This window comes from Cajanus cajan, chromosome 1 (genome assembly GCF_000230855.2).
Source record: "Cajanus cajan strain Asha chromosome 1, NIPB_CcT2T_4, whole genome shotgun sequence".
Classification (NCBI taxonomy): Eukaryota; Viridiplantae; Streptophyta; class Magnoliopsida; order Fabales; family Fabaceae; genus Cajanus; species Cajanus cajan.
The window spans coordinates 88,049,254-88,070,829 of NC_138517.1; the positions used below are offsets into that span (position 1 = coordinate 88,049,254).

General features: G+C 37.0%; 2 protein-coding genes across 2 annotated transcripts; one reads left to right on the top strand and one right to left on the bottom strand.

Moving 5' to 3' along the window:
- The first annotated feature begins 518 nt into the window (after positions 1-518).
- LOC109804171 (polyphenol oxidase, chloroplastic) lies at positions 519-8,175 on the top strand. Its single transcript, XM_020365958.3, has 3 exons — positions 519-1,246; positions 1,359-1,660; positions 7,054-8,175. The coding sequence occupies exons 1-3, from the start codon at positions 570-572 to the stop codon at positions 7,911-7,913; spliced, it is 1,839 nt and encodes a 612-aa protein (XP_020221547.2). The 5' UTR covers positions 519-569; the 3' UTR covers positions 7,914-8,175.
- A 7,682-nt stretch (positions 8,176-15,857) lies between these two features.
- On the bottom strand, positions 15,858-21,355 carry LOC145953114 (uncharacterized). The gene is made up of 2 exons (XM_083066780.1): positions 17,006-21,355; positions 15,858-16,921 (listed from the first exon to the last, which is right to left on the bottom strand). The coding sequence occupies exons 1-2, from the start codon at positions 17,730-17,732 to the stop codon at positions 15,972-15,974; spliced, it is 1,677 nt and encodes a 558-aa protein (XP_082922906.1). The 5' UTR covers positions 17,733-21,355; the 3' UTR covers positions 15,858-15,971.
- Between the last annotated feature and the right edge of the window lie 221 nt (positions 21,356-21,576).

Consider the following 21,576-nt stretch of genomic DNA (forward strand, 5'->3'; position numbering starts at 1 on the left):
AAAATATTAAAGAATTATAGAAAATTATTTGAAAAATATATAAGAATTTTTTACATTTGAAAGATAGAATGATCTCCTAAAAAAAATTACATATCTCACTATTGAATACTTTGTTAATAGGCAGGTATAGGCGCATACACGAGCCTTTGCTCGATCTTTTCAACGGAGAGGATTCAAAATTCCAGGCCATATCCACAAAAATAATAATAAAAAAAATTCAAATAGGATTATGTTAAATACAGTCAATAGCCCTTAGCGTAAAGCACGTCATTTGATCATCGTTATTATTTTATCATTCGTCAATGATCATCTGTATTTGGAATTCGTCGGGGGAAGATATAGTGACTCGCACGGCAATGAAACTTACTTTAGATAAATAATAAATAATAAATATTATAATACCAGTTGATCCCCATCCTCGTGATTATTAATTAATCTCACCGTTAATCTTCAAAATTTCTTTTATTTTGACCAAGAGAGTAGTCTACAAAACTTGCTTATAAAATGGGAGGGATTTCACAAGCTTTAATTAATTAAGGACACATTATTTCAGCTATAATTCTATATTCATGGCTTCCCTATACCCTCCACCCTTTTTCGTTTCGACCAATGCTTCCTCCCCAGCCACTAGAACCCACCATTGTACCCCTTCTTCCATACCCTTATTTAGAAATCACAAGTCCAATGCAAAACCAAGCCAATACCACGTTTCCAAAGTGCCATGCAAAGCCACAAAAAGTGGTGACCCTGAAAACCAATCAATAAAAAACATAAACAAAGACAAAGACACACAAGAAGATGCCATAAACCTTGGCATGTTGGACAGAAGAAACGTCCTCATTGGCCTAGGAGGCCTTTATGGTGCCCTTAGCAATGGTCCATTGTCCCTTGCGGCCCCTATCTCCCCTCCAGACCTCACCAAGTGTGGTCCACCTGACCTTCCCTCTGGCGCCAAACCAACCAATTGTTGCCCTCCAATTTCCTCAAACATCATAGACTTCACACTTCCTATGAACCCTAAAGTTAAGGTTAGACCCGCTGCACACTTGGTAGATGCCACTTACCTCCAAAATTACAAAGAAGCCCTTCGTCGCATGAAAGCTCTCCCTCCCAACGACCCTCGCAACTTCACTCAACAAGCCAACATCCATTGTGCTTATTGTGATGGTGCATATCACCAAGTAGGGTTCCCTGACCTAGACTTCCAAGTTCATAACTCGTGGCTCTTCTTCCCCTTCCACCGTTGGTACTGATGGGTTGTTTTTTTAGCATTTGTATAGTAAAGATATGCTTTTCTGGAGGAGCGATATCTTATTGCGCTCTAAGTTTATTTATTTATTTTTGTTTGTATCCAACAGGTACCTCTACTTCCATGAGAAAATTTTGGGAAGCTTGATCAAAGACCTTGACCCAAATTTTGCCCTACCCTTTTGGAACTGGGACTCCCCCAATGGCATGCCAATGCCCGCCATGTACACTGATCCCAACTCACCACTCTATGACTCCCTCCGAAACGCAAATCATAAACCACCAAAACCCGTTGACCTTGACTACAACGGCATTGAAGACCGAACCTCAACTCAACAACAAGTATCAACCAATCTCAACATCATGTACCGGCAACTTGTGTCAAGTTCAAAGACTCCATCACTCTTCTTTGGTATAAACACATATATATTCATCGTCTTCATGTAAATAAAGTGACATCTTAACAATTTTTTTCTTTAAATAAAAGACTTAATTAACCTCATGTCAAATTTAGATATTTTTCAAACGATATTATATCATGTTATTTACCGAATAATATATGTTTATGTTGGGTATCAGAAAGAATGAGCGGAATGCGGAAGCACCGGATCAAGTTAATTAGAGATAGAGAGAAGTAAGTAGAGAGACAAGAAAAATAAATACACACCAAGTTTACGTGGAAACTCCAAAGACGGAGAAAAAACCACGGGCGATCAAGAGCAAGATAATTCCACTATGTAGAAATAGGAGAGTACAAGAAGTTCTCTAATATCATGAGAACAAAGATAATCTCTCAAATATAGACTAAAAATACTCTCTTGAATCTTTCCTCTCTATGTATGATTTTTCTCAAGTGTGTAGATTGCTGAATCAATTGCAATTTGCTCCAAATGCTTGATGCCTTATATAGGCATTGAGAAGAAGCGTATGCACCCAGAATAAGGAAACCTGGAACAAAACAAGGAGCAAAAAAGAGGAAACCATGCATGGAATCATGGCCTAAAATCAAGGAAACGTGTTTTCCTTAAAACAGGAAATATGGAAGAAATTTGTGCCATAACTTTACAATCTCCACCTTGGCTCAAATTTAATAAGTTGCTCATCGCCAGATAAAGCCCCAGAGGGGCAATCATTTGTTGTAGAGACCAACCAAGCCCAAACAATGCTGAAACTTGGCATTCGGAAGTGGCTTAGTAAGCACATCTGCTGGATTCTCAGATGTATGTACCTTTTGTAGTAGAACTTCACCAATAGTAACAATATCTCGGATAAAGTGATGTTTAACATCTATGTGTTTGGTCTTGTCGTGGTAACGACTATTCTTAGTCAAATGAATGACACTCTGACTATCACAAAATACAGTAAGAACATCTTGTGTGAGACCAAGTTCTTTGACCAAACCTCGGATCCAGAGAGCCTCTTTCACACCCTCTGTTGCTGAAACATATTCTGCTTCTGTTGTAGATAATGCTGCAATAGATTGAAGTGAAGCTTTCCAACTGATAGCAGAATTACAGAGAGTAAAAATGTAGCCAGAAAGAGATCTTCTTCTATCAAGATCACCACCATAATCCGAATCAACAAAACCTGCAACATTATTAGTTGTAGCTTTGTTTCTGTCAAACACCAAGCCAATATTACTAGTACCTTTAAGATACCGAAAAATCCATTTTACAGCACTCCAGTGATCCTTTCCAGGATTATGCATGTATCGGCTCACCATGCTAACAGCATATGCTAAATCAGGTCTAGTGCACACCATAGCATACATTAAACTGCCAACTGCACTAGCATATGGAACGTGTGACATACGCTCCATCTCTTCTTTTGTTTGTGGGCAAAGGTCTGAAGATAACTTGAAATGTGCAGCAAGTGGAGTAGAAACAGGTTTACAATTATTCATATTAAATCTGTCAAGTAATCTCTCAATATATTTTTGTTGAGATAAGAATAATTTACCAACTTGTCGATCTCTATGAATCTCCATGCCAAGAATTTTCTTAGCTGCACCTAATTCCTTCATCTCAAACTCATTATTGAGTTGAGCTTTCAATTTGCTGATCAAAGACTTGTCACGTGATGCAATCAACATATCATCAACATAAAGTAACAAGTATATGAAAGTTCCATCAGGAAATTGTTGAAAATAAATACAATCATCATATTTACTCCTGGAATAACCTTGCCCAATCATAAAGGAATCAAATTTTTTATACCATTGTCTGGGTGCTTGCTTGAGGCCATATAAAGATTTCTTTAATTGACAAACAAGATGCTCCTTACTAGGAACAACAAATCCCTCAGGCTGATCCATATAAATTTCTTCTTCCAGCTCTCCATGTAGAAAAGCTGTCTTTACATCAAGTTGCTCTAATTCTAAATCAAACAGAGCAACAAAAGCAAGCAAAATACGAATGGAAGTATGACGAACAACAGGTGAGAAAATCTCATTAAAGTCAATACCTTCCTTTTGATAAAAGCCTTTAACGACTAATCGCGCCTTGCATCTAGGATCTTCAACCCCTGGAATGCCATCTTTCTTCTTATAGATCCATTTACACCTTAGAGGTCGTTTGCCTTTGGGGAGCTTTGTCAAATTCCAAGTGTTGTTCTTGTGAAGACTTTCAATTTCTTCATTCATAGCCACTAGCCACTTAGCAGAATCAACACAAGAAACAGCTTCACTATAGCTGGCAGGTTCAACATCATCATTTACCTCTTGTGCAATTGACAATGCATAAGCAGTCAAATTGTCATCAGTGTATCTAGCTGGCAATTTTATCTGTCTTCTTGTCCTATCTCGTGCAATATTATATTCTTCCTGTTGCTGAATAGGATGATCATCACCATGATCATCAATGCTAGACTCAGTGGTAGAGGAAGATGGAACATCAACATTAGGAGCTACAGATTTTAACTCTAACTCCACCTTCTCGCTAGTACCTTGCAGATTATTAGTACTGGAAGAAGACACAGATGATTGTTTTCCAGAAGATAATAATGCATCCTCATTAAAAGTCACATCTCTACTAAGAATTAATTTTCGTGACTTAAACTCAGAACACCATAAACGATAACCTTTAGATTCAGATGCATAACCAAGAAATATGCACTTAATAGCTCTAGGAGCTAATTTTCCATCATTAACATGTGCATATGCAGGACATCCAAAAATTCTTAAATTAGAATAATCAATAGGATTACCTGACCAAATTTCTTCTGGAATCTTGAAATTAAGTGAAGAGTGTGGAGATCGGTTGATCAAGTAGCAAGCTGTAGATGCTGCCTCGACCCACAACTCACGTTGATGCCATAACCCAGCATTTGAGAGCATACAACGAGCTCTCTCAAGGATAGTTCTGTTTAAACGTTCTGCAACACCATTCTGCTGGGGTTTACCTGGAATGGTTTTGTGTCTAGCAATACCATGATTTGCGCAGAACTCATTAAAGTCACCTTCACAGAACTCCAATCCATTATCCGTTCTGAGCTTCTTGACTTTCTTTCCTGTCTGAGTTTCAACAAGAATTTTCCACTTCTTAAAAGTGGGGAATGTTTCATTTTTGTGCCTTAGAAAATAGACCCAGACTTTACGAGAAAAATCATCAATAATAGTCATCATATAACGGCATCCTCCATAAGATGGAACTTTAGAAGGACCCCAAAGATCAGAATGAATGTAATCAAGGGTACCTTTTGTGCGGTGAGTTGCAGTGGAGAAGCTAACTCTTTTCTGCTTCCCAAAGACACAATGTTCACAAAACTCCAACTTACCGATGCCTTGATTACCAAGGAGACCTTGCTTGCTCAGAAGGTGCATGCCTTTTTCACTCATATGGCCCAGGCGCATGTGCCATAATTTGGTGGCATCTTTATCAGACATAGAAGATGAGACAGCTGCTGATCCTGTCACTATAGATCCTTGCAAGATATACAAACTACCAATACGGTTAGCTTTTAATAAAACAATAGCACCTTTTGATACCTTTAGAACTCCACCTTCAGCTGAATACTTGCACCCAAGAGACTCTAGGGTGCCAAGAGAAATTAGATTTCGCTTCAAGTCAGGAATAAAGCGAACATTGGAAAGAGTCTTGATAGTGCCATCATGAGTCTTGATCTGAATAGTACCTATTCCTGCAATCTTGCATTGGGTGTCATTACCCATCAAGACAACACCACTATCAACAGGTTCAAGAGTGGTGAATAAGTCCTTATAAGGACACATATGAAATGTACATCCAGAATCAAGAATCCATTCAGTTTTGCTCCTCTTATCAGAAGAGACAGATATCATAACATCACCATCAGAATCAGTTTCAACATTAGCAGCTTCAGCAGGATTTTTACCTTTTTCTTGCCTTTCTTGTTTCTTTTTCAAGATAAAGCAGTCGGAGATATCATGCCCAAATTTCTTGCAATAACGACAGGTTTTGTTGGATTTACGCCCTCTGGATTTGGATCTACTTTTCTTGTTACTGGTACTCCCTTTTTCTTGAGTTCTACCCCTGACACTTAAACCCTCACCCTTGTCCTCAGAGTGGATATCAAGATCAAACTTTTCTTTGGACAACAAATTAGATTTAACATCTTCAAAGGATAAGGTATCATTGTTGCTATACAACATAATTTCTTTAAAGTGTTTATAGGTAGAAGGTAATGAGACAATCAACAAAACAGCTTTATCTTCATCATCAATTTTAATTTCAATATTTTCCAAATCCATGATAATAGAATTAAACTCATTAAGATGAGATTGAATAGGAGTACCTTCGACCATACGAATCGTATATAATCTTTCTTTGAGACGAAGCTTGTTTGCGAGACTTTTGGTCATATAAAGAGATTCCAATTTCAGCCACAAAGCAGCAGCGGTTGTTTCATTTGCTACTTCACGAAGAACCTCCTTGGACAAGCATAGTTGGATTGCTGAAAGCGCCTTTTCATCCAACTCATCCCATTGCTCATCAGTCATGTTGACCGGCTTTTTGGCTTTTCCATCTAAAGCTTTCTTCAATCCATTCTGTGTAAGAACGGCTTTCATTTGGACTTTCCAAATAGAAAAACAAATCTTGCCATCAAACTTCTCAATGTCAAATTTAGTGACGGTAGACATATTGAATCTCTAATTAAACAAGTAGCTCTGATACCACTTGTTGGGTATCAGAAAGAATGAGCGGAATGCGGAAGCACCGGATCAAGTTAATTAGAGATAGAGAGAAGTAAGTAGAGAGACAAGAAAAATAAATACACACCAAGTTTACGTGGAAACTCCAAAGACGGAGAAAAAACCACGGGCGATCAAGAGCAAGATAATTCCACTATGTAGAAATAGGAGAGTACAAGAAGTTCTCTAATATCATGAGAACAAAGATAATCTCTCAAATATAGACTAAAAATACTCTCTTGAATCTTTCCTCTCTATGTATGATTTTTCTCAAGTGTGTAGATTGCTGAATCAATTGCAATTTGCTCCAAATGCTTGATGCCTTATATAGGCATTGAGAAGAAGCGTATGCACCCAGAATAAGGAAACCTGGAACAAAACAAGGAGCAAAAAAGAGGAAACCATGCATGGAATCATGGCCTAAAATCAAGGAAACGTGTTTTCCTTAAAACAGGAAATATGGAAGAAATTTGTGCCATAACTTTACAGTTTATATATATTGATATGATATTATTTATTTTGAGTTATATTTTTATATATTTATTTTCAATTATCATCTAAAAAATTCAACGGAGACTTATAACCTCATATTGATTTTCTTGTTTTAATAATGTGGAGTTTTATTTTTATCCCAACAGGTAGTGCTTACCGTGCAGGAGAGGATAGCGATCCTGGTGGTGGCATTGTGGAGAATATTCCTCATGGTCCTGTTCATGTATGGACTGGTGATAACACACAACCTAATTTAGAGGACATGGGAACTCTCTATTCTGCTGCCAGAGACCCCATTTTCTTTTGTCACCATTCCAACATTGATAGGATGTGGTCTATATGGAAAACGCTTGGTGGGAAGAGAAGTGATATCAAAGACCCTGATTGGTTGGAATCAGGGTTTCTCTTCTACGACGAGAACAAGAACCTAGTTCGTGTGAAGGTCAAAGATTGTCTTGATACTAGAAGGCTTGGTTACGTTTACCAAGATGTTGATATTCCGTGGTTAGAAGCTAAACCTACGCCACGAATTCGAAGAGCAATTGCCAAGAGGTTTGGTGCTGGTGCAGCACTGGCTGCTGAGACTTCGAATTCCAAAGAAAGAACCAAGTTTCCTGTGGTTTTGGATTCGAGTGTGAGTGTTGTTGTGAAGAGGCCAAGGAAGGGAAGGAATAAGAAGGAAAAGGAAGAGGAAGAAGAGGTGTTGGTGATAGAAGGGATAGAATTTGAGAGGGATTTGGGGGTGAAGTTTGATGTGTATATAAATGATGAAGATGATGTGGAGGGTGGACCAAGCAAGAGTGAGTTTGCGGGAAGCTTTGTGAGTGTGCCTCATAAGCATAAGCACAATAACGCGAAGATGAAGACTAAGTTGAGGCTTGGAATATCGGAGTTGTTGGAGGATTTGGGTGCTGAAGATGATGAGCATGTGGTGGTCACTTTGGTGCCCAAGTTTGGGAAAGGGCATGTCATCGTTGGAGGGATCAAGATAGAGTTTCACAACTGATCACGACCTTGGATTTTAAAAGTTTGAATATAATAAACAACTGTTGGGGGGTTTTTCACCAGTAATTCAGGTTTGGATGCTTTCATTGAAATAGTAGTGTGAAAAAAATTATTGTCTTTTGTTTGGATGAGTAAAAAAATGTGTATAAATAAATAAATGAATTACATGAAAAATATTTCCACTAAAATAAACGATGGATATATGGAATCGGACCCTGTGGCACTTCTCTTGGAGATAAGGGATTGCATGTGCCAATTAAGGAGCTGGTTGTTATTAAATAATAATTAATTACATCCCATGTTAAATATGCACTCCATTCAATAAGATCAGATAAAAAAATTAAAACAAAATGTGTAAATGAGTGTATGAAAAATGTCGTACACAAAATTACCGCATTTCAAAGTCTAAATAGAGGATCTCTGCCATATTGAAGTTTATTTGTGACCGTGATTATTATTATTTTCTTTCTATACCCATCCTTCACATATTCATATAAAATATTACATCATTGAATGAACATTACAAAAAAAAAAATTGTTCTCGAGTGACACACATTATAGTGTTATTATAGTGTTACAGTACTTATCATCAAAAAGTTATTTTTTATATATAATATATGATTGATATATGTCAGTAAATATTCTTATAATTGTTAAAAAAATACAAATATAAATTATAGTGATATATAATAAATGTAGTTAAATTTCATTTAAAATCAATACTAAAAATTATTTATGAATATTATATGTCAAATGAATTTATTTTACAAATATATTGATAATAACATTTTTTTATATTATTATGTGTAATGTAATGGAAAAGAAAAGAAAAAGAGAGGAAACTAATTAAAATTATTTTCTATGGCGTTAAAACGTAGATTATGTAAGTGGATATATTATTTACGGTGCTTCACACACACACACACACACATATATATATATATATATATATATATATATATATATATATATATATATATATATATATATATATAATATGCTTCATATATTTATGTGCAGTGAGCACCAATTATTCAGGTTCATATTATTTTGTTAAAATAAAATTGAACAATAATAACGAATAACTAGAATGTAATTAAGAAATGTTAACAATTTTATTTTTAAAGAGTGATAAGATGTATATAATTATTTATTGTTTTTATTTAAATTATTAAATGTTTAATTGATATATACCACTTGTTGGACAAATGGTTTATTTCTAAAGATAAAAAAAAGGTAATAATGAAAAGGTGTAATTTATATTTTCTTAGTTAAAAGTTTTTAGAATTAAGTCTAGCTAACTTAAGACAATGGATCAATAATAAGTATCGCAGGTTGAAACATCGAGCAAACTAAATCACAAATTTTAATTAAGAATAACACCGATCAGTGAACATGCAGAAATTAGATACACAAGTAGGAAATTACCTTTATAATACTATAGAACAGAAACTGAATAAAATAATGCTTATTCAAATGTCTTTTGATTATGTAAACCATAATTTTGAACTTGATCGAGATAATAATTTATAATTCAGTGAGTCTTAATTTGAATATAAAGATTTGACTAAATCATTCATATACGTGTATTCATACATAGATACACGTATACACACAAGTGTTAATTAACTTGGGTTTAATATAACGTCTATGACTTAGGATTGTTTTTTCTTTTTTGAAATTATAATACTAATTGATCCTATGTATTTTCATTGACTAATTTATACAAGACGCTCTCTTGAGTAGTTTAGAAGACAATGCAAATTCAAAATGAAAAAGAAAGGTTAAATTAGTATGCAGATTCTCATACCTGAAATATTTTTTACATATATATGTTTGTACAATTTGAAAAGTATAAATGAATATATATATATATATATAAACAGGCTATTCTTTCTTTTTGTGTATATATTATTTTTTACATTTTTAATAAAGTTACACAACAATAATTAATAAAATTTAGAAAAAAAATTTAATATATAAATTTATATTTGAATATTTTGATAATCATTTACTACTTTTGCTAGTTACAAAGTGTTTTAGGGGGGTATATTGAATTAGGATTTCATAGAACTTTTTTAGTTGAAAAAAGTCTTGCAAATTTAAAAGACTTTGCAGGATTTTCATGACTTTTAATATTTTGCAGGATTCTGCAAGATTTTAAATCAAGATTTTAATGGATTTTGCAAAACTTTTAAATCAAAATTTTAATGAATTTTGAAGGACTTTATAGACTTTGCATAATTTTGTGAACTTTTAACATATAAAAGCTCAAGATTTTTTTTCATATATTCAAATTTAAAAAGAGTCAAAGACATACACACACATATATATATATATATAAATTAGCATTTTAGTTATATATTATATATAATAATGTTTTATATAATTAAAATTTAACAAATATTTTTAATCTTTAAATTATATTGTAATTAAAATTCATAATAAATGGACATATTTAAATATATGAACTAAATTTGAATTTATAATCAATAATTATTGATATAAAATTATTTTAAATATTAATAATTTTTTAAAAATAAATTATCAAAATTAAATTAAAAATATAATTAAAATATGATAAACTGAAAGGTTAGATAATTAAAATTTTATATATTAACATAAAAATAAAATGAATATAATTTAACATAATTGAGAGTTTTTTTTTAATTACAAAAATAATGTGTAAAATTAATATTAAAAAAGAAAAATAATATTAAAAATTGAATTAAAAATAAAAATAATCAACTAAAATAAGTTAATGGAGGCATAAAATATTTATAATGTAAATGTAAATTATTCTAAATATCATTTTAAAATATTTTATTTATAAATTTGTAATTGTTGAGTCATAAAAGGAGTAGCTAGAAATAACAGTAACAAACTCAAGAGAGATATCACAATTTTTGTAATAAGAGGGTTCAGCTCCCAACTAAGATTCATTCTCATCTCATTCTACTCACAGAAACTCTAACTCAAATTCATCTTATATATATTATTTTATTTTATTTTTGTTTTAATAAATCTAAATTGATTACAAGGTCTTAAAGGTTTACAGTTGATTGTAGAGATTATAATATCAATTTTAGCTTTCACCTTTCCTTTTTTTGACGTGTGTTATAAAAAAATAACTACTTAGAAATTGAAATTTCAAGCATTTTATGTATTATATATCTGACAAACAAACTCAACTAAATAGAGCAAAATAGAACAAACAAGTTAATTGGCATTGTCATTAATGTACCGGAGTTTCACCAAACAAGGGGAATGAAATGAGAATAGAAGTACAATATTATATATGAGCAATAATGTAATATTATTAACAAAGAAAAAAATGGAAAAGACAGGAGCATAGAAAAAAAAAATAAAAAACTCACTTGAAAAAGTCACTTCAAATAATCCTCCAAAATTTGATGATTTTGGATGAGTTTGTTTTATGAATTTAGCATTTATAGATACTACTAAAAAGGCTTTCAAAATTCCTCTAATACAACAATCCTTAAAAATCATTATATTTTTGAATACCAATGAATTATTTTTAAGTTGTAAAAAGTCTCAAATGAATAATGTACCGTCTTGGTAAAAATCCGACTGATCTCTACTCAGTCGATACCCGACTATGTTACCAGGCCACAAGCCCTCTCGCCTTATCGGCTCAGGGCTGGAAGGCTAGTGTACCTTCTCGGTAAAAATCCGACTGGTGTACCCTCTAGGTAAAAACCCGACTTGATCCTCTGTCTGATTGGAAGCAACTCGGCCTACAACCGAGTTGACATCCCTAAGCGAGCCGTCTCCACTCGCCTATAAGGGGACCTCTCGGCGCATACCCGATTGGACCCTTGGCATAGGCATAGTCGGTCAAAATCCGACTTGACTAATCCTCACTCGTTGCGCGGCATCGTAGCAAGAACGGTTGAGGAAATCCCTACGTTCACGGGGCCCATAAAGCCCATGGACGACGAAGTATAAAACCTAAAACCCTAAGGCTAAGAGGGCAGATTACACTTTTTGAATGCTCTGGCTTTGAGGCGACCTAGGCAGAAAACCCTAGCGCACCCCGTGGCCGGAACATTCTGAAGACACACAGTGGATCCTGTCGGTGGATGGAGCCTCGAACCTTGGAGGAAGTGGAGCGGGGATTGTCTTGGAAGGACCGGGAGGAATTTTGCTGGAACAGTCATTGCGATTTGAGTTCCGGGCAAGCAATAACCAGGCCGAGTATGAAGCATTGTTGGCCGGAATGACATTGGCGAAGGAAATGGGGGCGACAAGCCTATCAGCACGAAATGACTCCCAATTAATCACGGGACAGGTAGCCGACACCTTCCAAGCAAAGGACCCTCAACTGGCCAAATACCTGGAGAAGGTTAAGCACCTTTAGGAAAATTTCCGAGAATTCACACTTAACCATGTACCACGAGAGCAAAACTCCAGGGCCGACCTGCTCTCCAAGCTTGCAAGCACAAAGAAACCAGGAGCTACTCGGTCAGTCATCCAAGAAACGCTGTCACGGCCGAGCATAAACGAGGCGCAAGGAAGTATCCTATTCATCCAGGAAGAGCTAAATTCTTGGATGGCACCATACATTGCATATCTGACTCGGGGGGAACTACCGGAAGACAAAAAGGAGGCATCGTTAGTGCAAAGGGAGTCGGCCAGGTTCGTTGTCATCAACGAAAGGCTATACCGAAGGGGCTTTAGCTCTCCTCTCCTGAGGTGTTTGACCATGTCGCAAGCGCAGAGGGTGATGGACGAGGTACATAGTGGTATGTGCGGCAGTCATATCGGAGGCCGAGCTCTAGTGTACAAGGTTGCCCGCGCAGGTTACTTCTGGCCATCTTTGAGGAACGACTGCGTCAACTGGGTCCAGAAATGTGATGGATGCCAAAGACACGCTACCCTGCACCATTCCCCCGCTGAGCGACTACATTCGATCTTGTCTCCTTGGCCTTTCCACAAATGGGGGATTGACATTCTCGGTCCATTTCCGATCGCTGTGAGGCAACTGAAATTTTTGATAGTAGCAGTAGACTACTTTAGCAAATGGATCGAGGCGGAACCGGTTGCAACCATCTCAGCAGAAAAGGTCAGAGCTTTTCTTTGGAAGAATGTGGTGTGCAGATATGGAGTCCCTCAGATGCTTGTTTCCGATAACGGGACACAGTTTGCAAGCGCGAGAGTCCGTGATTTTTGTAAAGAGGTCGGAATCAAAATGGCGTTATCGTCAGTTGAACACCCTCAATCTAACGGCCAGGCCGAGTCGGCCAACAAGGTAATCCTCTCGGGCTTGAAGAAACGTGTACAAGACTCAGGCGCTTCATGGGTGGAAGAGCTTCCCCGAGTACTTTGGTCGTACCACACGACTGTTCACTCAACGACCCAAGATACCCCCTTCAATCTGGTATACGGAACCGACGCCATGATCCCGATCGAAATTGCAGAGCCTTCAGTACGCACTACCGCTTTTTCTGAAGAAGAATCTGACCAGGGAAGACGAATTGATTTAGACTTGGTCGAAGAAACAAGAGAAAGGGCAAGAATAAATCAAGTAGCGGCGCAGAGAAGAGCAGCCTTCAAGTACAACACAAAGGTAAACCCAAGAGATTTTGTCGTAGGCGACCTAGTTTTGAGGCGCGCTCAACTTACACAGATGAAGAACAAACTATCGCCTAAATGGGTTGGCCCTTACAAGATTGATGATGTGGTCGGCAAAGGGGCCTACCGACTAAGAACCTTGGATGGAGGCAGGATACCGAGAACGTGGAATGCTGCAAACCTACGCTTCTATTATAGCTAGACTTTTCTCCCCTTTTGTATTAGGTGCACTCTTTTCCTAACTCAGTATTTTTTCCCCGTAAAAATATGAGGGGTTTTTGCTGAGGAGGTTTTTAATGCGGCACCACCCTCCCCAATTCTAATAAATGTCATCTGACTGTTTCCTTTTCATGACCTTTTTCTCTTTACATGGATAAGAACTCGTGATTGTCGGTTAAATTCCGACTTGGCGAGTATAAATAACTCGATTGAAAAAACTCGTGATTGTCGGTTAAATTCTGACTTGGCGAGTATAAATAACTCGAAGAACTCGTGATTGTCGGCAAAAGTCCGGCTGGGCGAGTATAAATAACTCGATTGAAAAAACTCGTGATTGTCGGTTAAATTCTGACTTGGCGAGTATAAATAACTCGAAGAACTCGTGATTGTCGGCAAAAGTCCGGCTGGGCGAGTATAAATAACTCGATTAAAAAAACTCGTGATTGTCGGCAAAAGCCCGGCTGGGCGAGTATAAATAACTCGAAGAACTCGTGATTGTCGGTGAAATTTCGACTGGGCGAGTATAAATAACTCGATTGAAAAAACTCGTGATTGTCGGCAAAAGTCCGGCTGGGCGAGTATAAATAACTCGATTGAAAAAACTCGTGATTGTCGGTTAAATTCTGACTTGGCGAGTATAAATAACTCGAAGAACTCGTGATTGTCGGCAAAAGTCCGGCTGGGCGAGTATAAATAACTCGAAGAACTCGTGATTGTCGGTGAAATTCCGACTGGGCGAGTATAAATAACTCGATTGAAAAAACTTGTGATTGTCGGCAATAGTCTGACGAGGCGAGTATATATAACTCAGACAAAGTTGACTGACTGGACAGTTGATAGTCTCAAGTCGGAAACCGATTAAGTCCTCAGGTCGGATTTCTGCCGAGACGGAATCCGACCCGGGATGGGTAGTTCAATGAATCAGTGACAACAACGAACCAATGCTTAATTGTAGGTTCAAATTACCATGACTTCGGCTCCAAGAGGCCTGTAAACAAGGTCCGCACTATCTCAAAATTAGCAAAAATTTCCAGCATTTACATAGTCGGTACTTATATATATATATATATATATATATATATATATATAGTTCCCTAGCCAGTACTGGAGGCCGGCACTGGGGCGACTAGAGGATGTGATGTTCACTTCGAATTTAGCAAAATTTTGGGTATTTTACCGAATCGACACTCGGACGATTATATGGGAGATCAACTTTCTAAGCACTCTTCATCATTTTCCTAGTCGGTATTTGGACGACTAGATGTTTCAAAATCCCTGATTAACTTAGAAATATTCCCGATCAACTTTTTGACCGACTGTGTTCAAGTCGGTATTTGGACGACTAGACGATTTGATATTCATTTTCCTAGTCGGTATTTGGGCGACTAGATGCATTGAGATTCATTTTTAAACTTCGGACAAAATTGTGGCATTTCTTGTCGGTATTTGGCCGATTAGTCACATTAGAATTCAACTTTTAACTTAGAAAAAATTTCGTCATTTTCCTAGTCGGTTTTTAGCCGACTAGATGTTTCGATATTCAATTTTAAGACTTAGAAAATTTTTGGCATTTTCCTAGTCGGTATTTGGACGACTAGATGCATTGAGATTCATTTTTAAACTTCGGACAAAATTGTGGCATTTCTAGTCGGTATTTGGACGACTAGATGGTTTGATAATTCATTTTTAACTTAGAAGATTTTTTTTTTTGGTATTTCCCTAGTCGGTATTTGGACGACTAGATGGTTTGATAATTTCCCTAGTCGGTATTTGGACGACTAGATGGTTTGATAATTCATTTTTAACTTAGAAAAAATTTCGTCATTCCCTAGTCGGTATTTAGCCGACTAGATGATTTGATATTCATTTTTAACTTAGAAAATTTTTTGGTACTTCCCTAGTCGGTATTTTGGATGACTAGATGTTTCGATATTCAATTTTAAGACTTAGAAAATTTTTCGTCATTCCCTAGTCGGTATTTAGCCGACTAGATGATTTGATATTCATTTTTAACTTAGAAAATTTTTTGGCATCAACATAGCAATTAGATTTTGGCCGATTTAGCTCTGTCAAAATTCGTCATTACTCAGCAAGGATCAACATCTTCACACACACCAAGTCACTCAACTCATATCAAAGGTAACACATAGATCTCATATAAAAGCAAAGGGTCACAATAGTCCATACAAACGATTAACAAAAAACATGAAAGTACAAAGGTAAGAGCAACATTATAAGGCACCACTCAGTCATCCTCGGGAGGATCCACCAATTTACCATTAACAATCTCCTTAAAGTAGCCCATGCCCCCAATATCGAGATCGGCGTACAGAAATTTTATTTGGGAAGTCGCTGCATCGAAGCCTTGAACAAATTTCGTCAAAGAGTCCATCTTCGCGGCTTGAAGGTCATTCTGGAGTTTCTCCACCTCAAGCTTCATCAAGGACAAGTCGCTCTCAAAAACATTCGTAGCATCGGCCGACTTGTCCCGGGCTAGGCGCATCTCGGCCAACTCGCTCTCCATCGCAGCCTTCTCGGCAGCCCAAGCTTGCTTCTCTCCTTCAAAGACGCGACGCCCTTCCAGTAACTTATCTCGTTCATCGGCCACCCACTTGAAGTCAGCTTTGCTCTTTTTCAAACTTTCTTCTAAGGAAGCAATCCTTTTCCCCTGCACCTTCGTCTCCCTCACCAACCCACGAATCTTGTCTTCGTTGATAAGTGAAAGAGCAGAGAGGCGACTTGTCAGCGATTCAATGCCCTTAGCGATGGAAAAAGCACTCATTTTCTCCAGGTCTTCTCGGTCACCGTCCAGCAAGTCGGTTGTCCGAATATGAGTGCTGTGATTAAATTTCTCGTCCCAAAAAGAAGCCACATGGTCGCGATCAACTCCATGGTCCACTGACTCCCAATTCTCGCCAAGACATACACTCAGAGTCCTCTCAGCGGACTGAACTTCCATGTCACCTTTCCCCATCTCGGTGGCCATTACCGTCTCCAGGTTCACCACCGATACACCCTTATCGGTCTCCCTGCGCCGTTTGTGTGAAGCCTCGCCGACAGCCTTCGACACAATTGCAGGACTCCCGGCCTCCACGATTTTCTCGGTCGCCGACTCCCCCACCACAGCAGCTTGGGAAACTTTTTGTTGTTTCCAGAGTTTCATCATTTCCCGGTTGCTCATGCTGGCCATTCTCTCTGCAAAAAGTACATAAACAAGTCGTGTTGGAAGTAGAAAGCTAAACGGAAAGGAAATTCTCAACATTCAAAACGATAGAATACCTATGTATATTTTCAACTCTTGAGGCCTACTCTCTAGATCTAGGAGTTTCCCCGTATTGAATAGGGTTTTCAACTCTTCAATTTTCTTAACATCACCCTGATCACTCTCGCAAAGCTTCGCGGAATCTAGACCACCAAATGCTCTCGGCCTCTGATTCCAATGCAAAGGGAACCCCTCTAACACACTTTCATGACCCGGCATGCTACGAACTCGGAAAAAAGATTTTTTAAAGTCCTTATAGGATGACTGGAATAATGATAACACTCCCCGACCCGAAACCCCGCTAACAGACACCCAGCTAGTACGTTTGCTAATCCTACTCTCAAAGAAGTAGAAGAACTTATCTACAGTCGGGGCTATATCGAGCCCCGCACACAACACCTCAAAACCACGAACAAAGGCCCAACTATTGGGGTGCAATTGGGTCGGGGCAACACCCAAGGCCTGAAGTACCCCCTTTTCACAGTCAGTAAGGGGCCATCTCAACCTAATTTTAGAAATGAGAGTCGTATAACAAAACGTGAACTTTTCCGACGAGGGTGAACTAATACACACCGGTTCTTTGTCAACACAGGGTTCACATATAACTACGTCATTCCCATCACGACAAACCACATGGTCTCTACAAAAGCTATCCATAGCCTCCCAAGAATTTATCATAGACTCACATTTTAATGCGTCATCTTTAACCCATCTATATAACTCCCCGTAACTCGCGATAGCCATGGCAAATATAAACTTAGACTAACCTACAACCCAAAGGTTTGCAAGAAAACCACTACAATAGCAGAATAAATACGCGTACCTAAGGGTCTCTCACACCACTTCACCCACTAAAAACAGGGACAACCACCGTCGACCGCCGTAGCTCCAGAAAGGAGAAGAAAGAGACCGCCGGAGAAGGAGACACGCGAAGGGGGAAAAGGAAATAACTCGAAAAAATGAGAGGCCGCCTCTATTTATAGGGGTGAAGGGCCGCGTGTGAGGGGGGAAAACCCAAAAGCCACAACGCGCGTGGGGCGTTGTAACCCCTAGGCCAAGGGGGCCCCACCTCATTAACCCTGGTAGCAAATGTCGCCGCGTGGCTCCGTCATTAATTACACCCCTGAAACGCCGTCTTTGCAATAAATGCATGTCCCTTCCTCGACCAGAGGAAAAGACACGTCTTGTCAAGACCCGAGAGGTCCCCCAATTCCCAGGATGACATACGTACCGTTACGTTGCTCATCCGAAGAAGTATTCGGTCGTTACCCGACTAAGTTACTAGGCCACAAGCCCTCTCGCCTTATCGGCTCAGGGCTGGAAGGCTAGTGTACCGTCTAGGTAAAATTCCGACTGATCTCTACTCGGTCGATACCCGACTATGTTACCAGGCCACAAGCCCTCTCGCCTTATCGGCTCAGGGCTGGAAGGCTAGTGTACCGTCTTGGTAAAAATCCGACTGATCTCTACTCAGTCGATACCCGACTATGTTACCAGGCCACAAGCCCTCTCGCCTTATCGGCTCAGGGCTGGAAGGCTAGTGTACCTTCTCGGTAAAAATCCGACTGGTGTACCCTCTAGGTAAAAACCCGACTTGATCCTCTGTCTGATTGGAAGCAACTCGGCCTACAACCGAGTTGACATCCCTAAGCGAGCCGTCTCCACTCGCCTATAAGGGGACCTCTCGGCGCATACCCGATTGGACCCTTGGCATAGGCATAGTCGGTCAAAATCCGACTTGACTAATCCTCACTCGTTGCGCGGCATCGTAGCAAGAACGGTTGAGGAAATCCCTACGTTCACGGGGCCCATAAAGCCCATGGACGACGAAGTATAAAACCTAAAACCCTAAGGCTAAGAGGGCAGATTACACTTTTTGAATGCTCTGGCTTTGAGGCGACCTAGGCAGAAAACCCTAGCGCACCCCGTGGCCGGAACAAATACCAATGGATTTTAATGGACTCTTTAAAAAATCTCGAAAATTTAGATTGAATATTACTGGATTATTTTTAAGTGACATAAATTCTTGTTTAAATACCAACATATATTTTTACTTAAAAAAAGTCTTTTAAAATTCTAAACCAATACATCTCCTTTCGAATAGTGTTACTTTAATACATCTAGCTCTGATAATATTTTAAAATAGTAAATTTGAGTCTAATTTAATTATACAAAATTAACTTATAAAGTGAGGATTATTTTTTATTTATATACTATATAATTATATAATTTATAGTTGATGTGAAACTTGAATTTTTTTCGATGTCTTTTATCACGGGTTGAACTATAAAGGACATTAATTATAAAATTGTTAATTATGAAAAGAAAGTGATTAATTTGAAAATATTATTTGGATGACGGTGTACGCGCGGTGTGGCATACGAAAGTTAATGAAGGATGACAAATTGGATGCTTGTTGGACCATTTCCAAGCTCTTCTTCTCCCGCTGCTATTCTCTCTATCATTATCTCCATATTTTTTGGCCCAAAACAAATTAATAGATAAAGTTTTTTTTAACTTGTATTTGTGCAAAACATCAATTAAAATTTCTTTTTATTGATAATTAATTTCTAATTATTCGGCAGAGTATCTTCTCTTAATTATTTTTTTCATCTACAAAATTTGAAATTAGAAACTTTACTTAAAAATATTAAGTCCAATTTTACTTGGACCAATGATTCGTAGCAGATAAAAGGCTTTTTATATACAAGTATTGTAAAATATACATATATTTATAGAAAGAAAAAAATAAACATCTAATTTTATTAACGAGTATACATTTTATTATGCAGTCCAAAGAGTATTTCATGACATAAAATATTTTTCACTTGTAATTCAATATAAAATATTATGTGTGAATAGACATTTATTTTTTTAGTAGAAATTAAAATTTTTATTAACTTTATTTTGATTAGTTGAAATTTGAGAAATAATTAAAAAAACAAAATGACAGAATTGTAATTATAAAAAATATTAATGTTTTTACGCCCCTCCTAATCCTTCTTCAAGGCCCGTCATGTCTATCTCTATACTTTTTTCTTATTCTTTAATCATTTGTATTATTATTTTTATAACCCGTAATTTACTTTTACAGCATGTGACAGGTTCTCATGGAGACAAAAGTCTCGTAAAACGAGGGATTGAAATTAATCTAAGTTTTCTTTTGTTTATAATCATATTTTTATTCGCAAATAATCTATGAACATGTTGTTGGTTACTGATCTCCGAAAAACCTTTGCTGATAAGTTGGTTAATTTCAAGTTCTTTTTCCGACAAGAAAAATGTTTCGAAAACGTCCAATTTTGAAATTGTTTTTTAAAAATTTACCCGAGTTATGTAAAAAAGGCTTTAATACTCACTGAAAACAAATTGAGTGAGCATTGGATACAGTCATACAACCCTGGTGCGCATAAAATAGTGATAAAACCAGCCTATAACCACAGCAGATGAAAACCAAATTAATAACAGACTTGAGCTTTAATAACATATACTCCTTAACTAACTTGGAGGTGAAAACAAGATATATGCTCCTACTCCATCAATTCAACAAAATAAGGTTCCACACATAATCAAATAACTCATATAAGGGTTGCTTCCCTTTGAAACAGATACGACACTGCATAATCAACTATAACCTTCATCAATTACACAACCTCAATAAATTTTAAAGGACACTAACACCAATCCAAAATATAATCTGTGAGCGCCAAATTAATTTACCTACCACCCAGTAGTAGTGCCAAAGTTAGGTTGCTTGATGGAGTGAGTAAACAAATTACATAAGGACCTTAAAAGATCTTTAAAATAAATAAATAAATAAATAAGAGCAAGGTAACCCTAATTAATATACCTTTTTGGAATGTAATATAAAACACAATTAACTTAGTTATATGATAGTTGCAATATTCATATAACCGAGTTAATTATATTTTGTCACATGCATGCACCTGCACATTAGACAGCATTTATAACATATTTATTATGTTGGATCACCATACCAGAGACTAGAGTGATTGTGGTGCTAGCAAACTTGAGAATAGACCTCGTGGTCTTGTGCTGATAAGAACGGGTGATATAATATAACACCCTTTTTCTGCTAACCGTGAGAACATGGGGAACTTCTATTCTGCTATCAAATTATCAGTATCATTAAGAAAAAGCATGAGAAGCACGTAGTACGTACCGCACCAGAAAATAGAAGATACCCATGCTCTCAAAGTTAGGAGAAAATGTTACAAAGAAATTGAGGTAGCTGCTTTGAAGGAATGCTGCCTAAACATATAGGCTTAAGCATTAGGTGACAATGAAAATATGGGAAAATTCCAATCGGTACTACACATGTGTACTGCAATGCCTAGAATGAGTACGATAGTACAAAATTAATTGCTACACCACGGGAGCTTTACCTTCTTTTTTCTTTCTCAATAAACCATGACTTTCTGTATAGTCATTATTACTCTTTCTTTTGACGGTTTCAAAGTAATAAAATTATTTAATTTTTAAAATATAAGGAATCATGTTAATGGTCTTTTTAGTATTAAAAAATCTTTTTAGTTAATTTGTAAATGTTAGTAAAATATATTTATTT

What these genes read in the sequence shown, in the direction of transcription:
- LOC109804171 (XM_020365958.3), top strand. Translation starts at nt 570, where the DNA reads ATGGCTTCCCTATACCCTCCACCCTTTTTCGTTTCGACCAATGCTTCC. An exon ending in TTCTTCCCCTTCCACCGTTG is followed by an intron (nt 1,247 to 1,358) that starts GTACTGATGGGT and finishes TGTATCCAACAG; the next exon opens with GTACCTCTACTTCCATGAGA. An exon ending in GACTCCATCACTCTTCTTTG is followed by an intron (nt 1,661 to 7,053) that starts GTATAAACACAT and finishes TTATCCCAACAG; the next exon opens with GTAGTGCTTACCGTGCAGGA.
- LOC145953114 (XM_083066780.1), bottom strand. Translation starts at nt 17,732, where the DNA reads ATGGCTATCGCGAGTTACGGGGAGTTATATAGATGGGTTAAAGATGAC. An exon ending in AGAGTTGAAAATATACATAG is followed by an intron (nt 16,922 to 17,005) that starts GTATTCTATCGT and finishes TACTTTTTGCAG; the next exon opens with AGAGAATGGCCAGCATGAGC.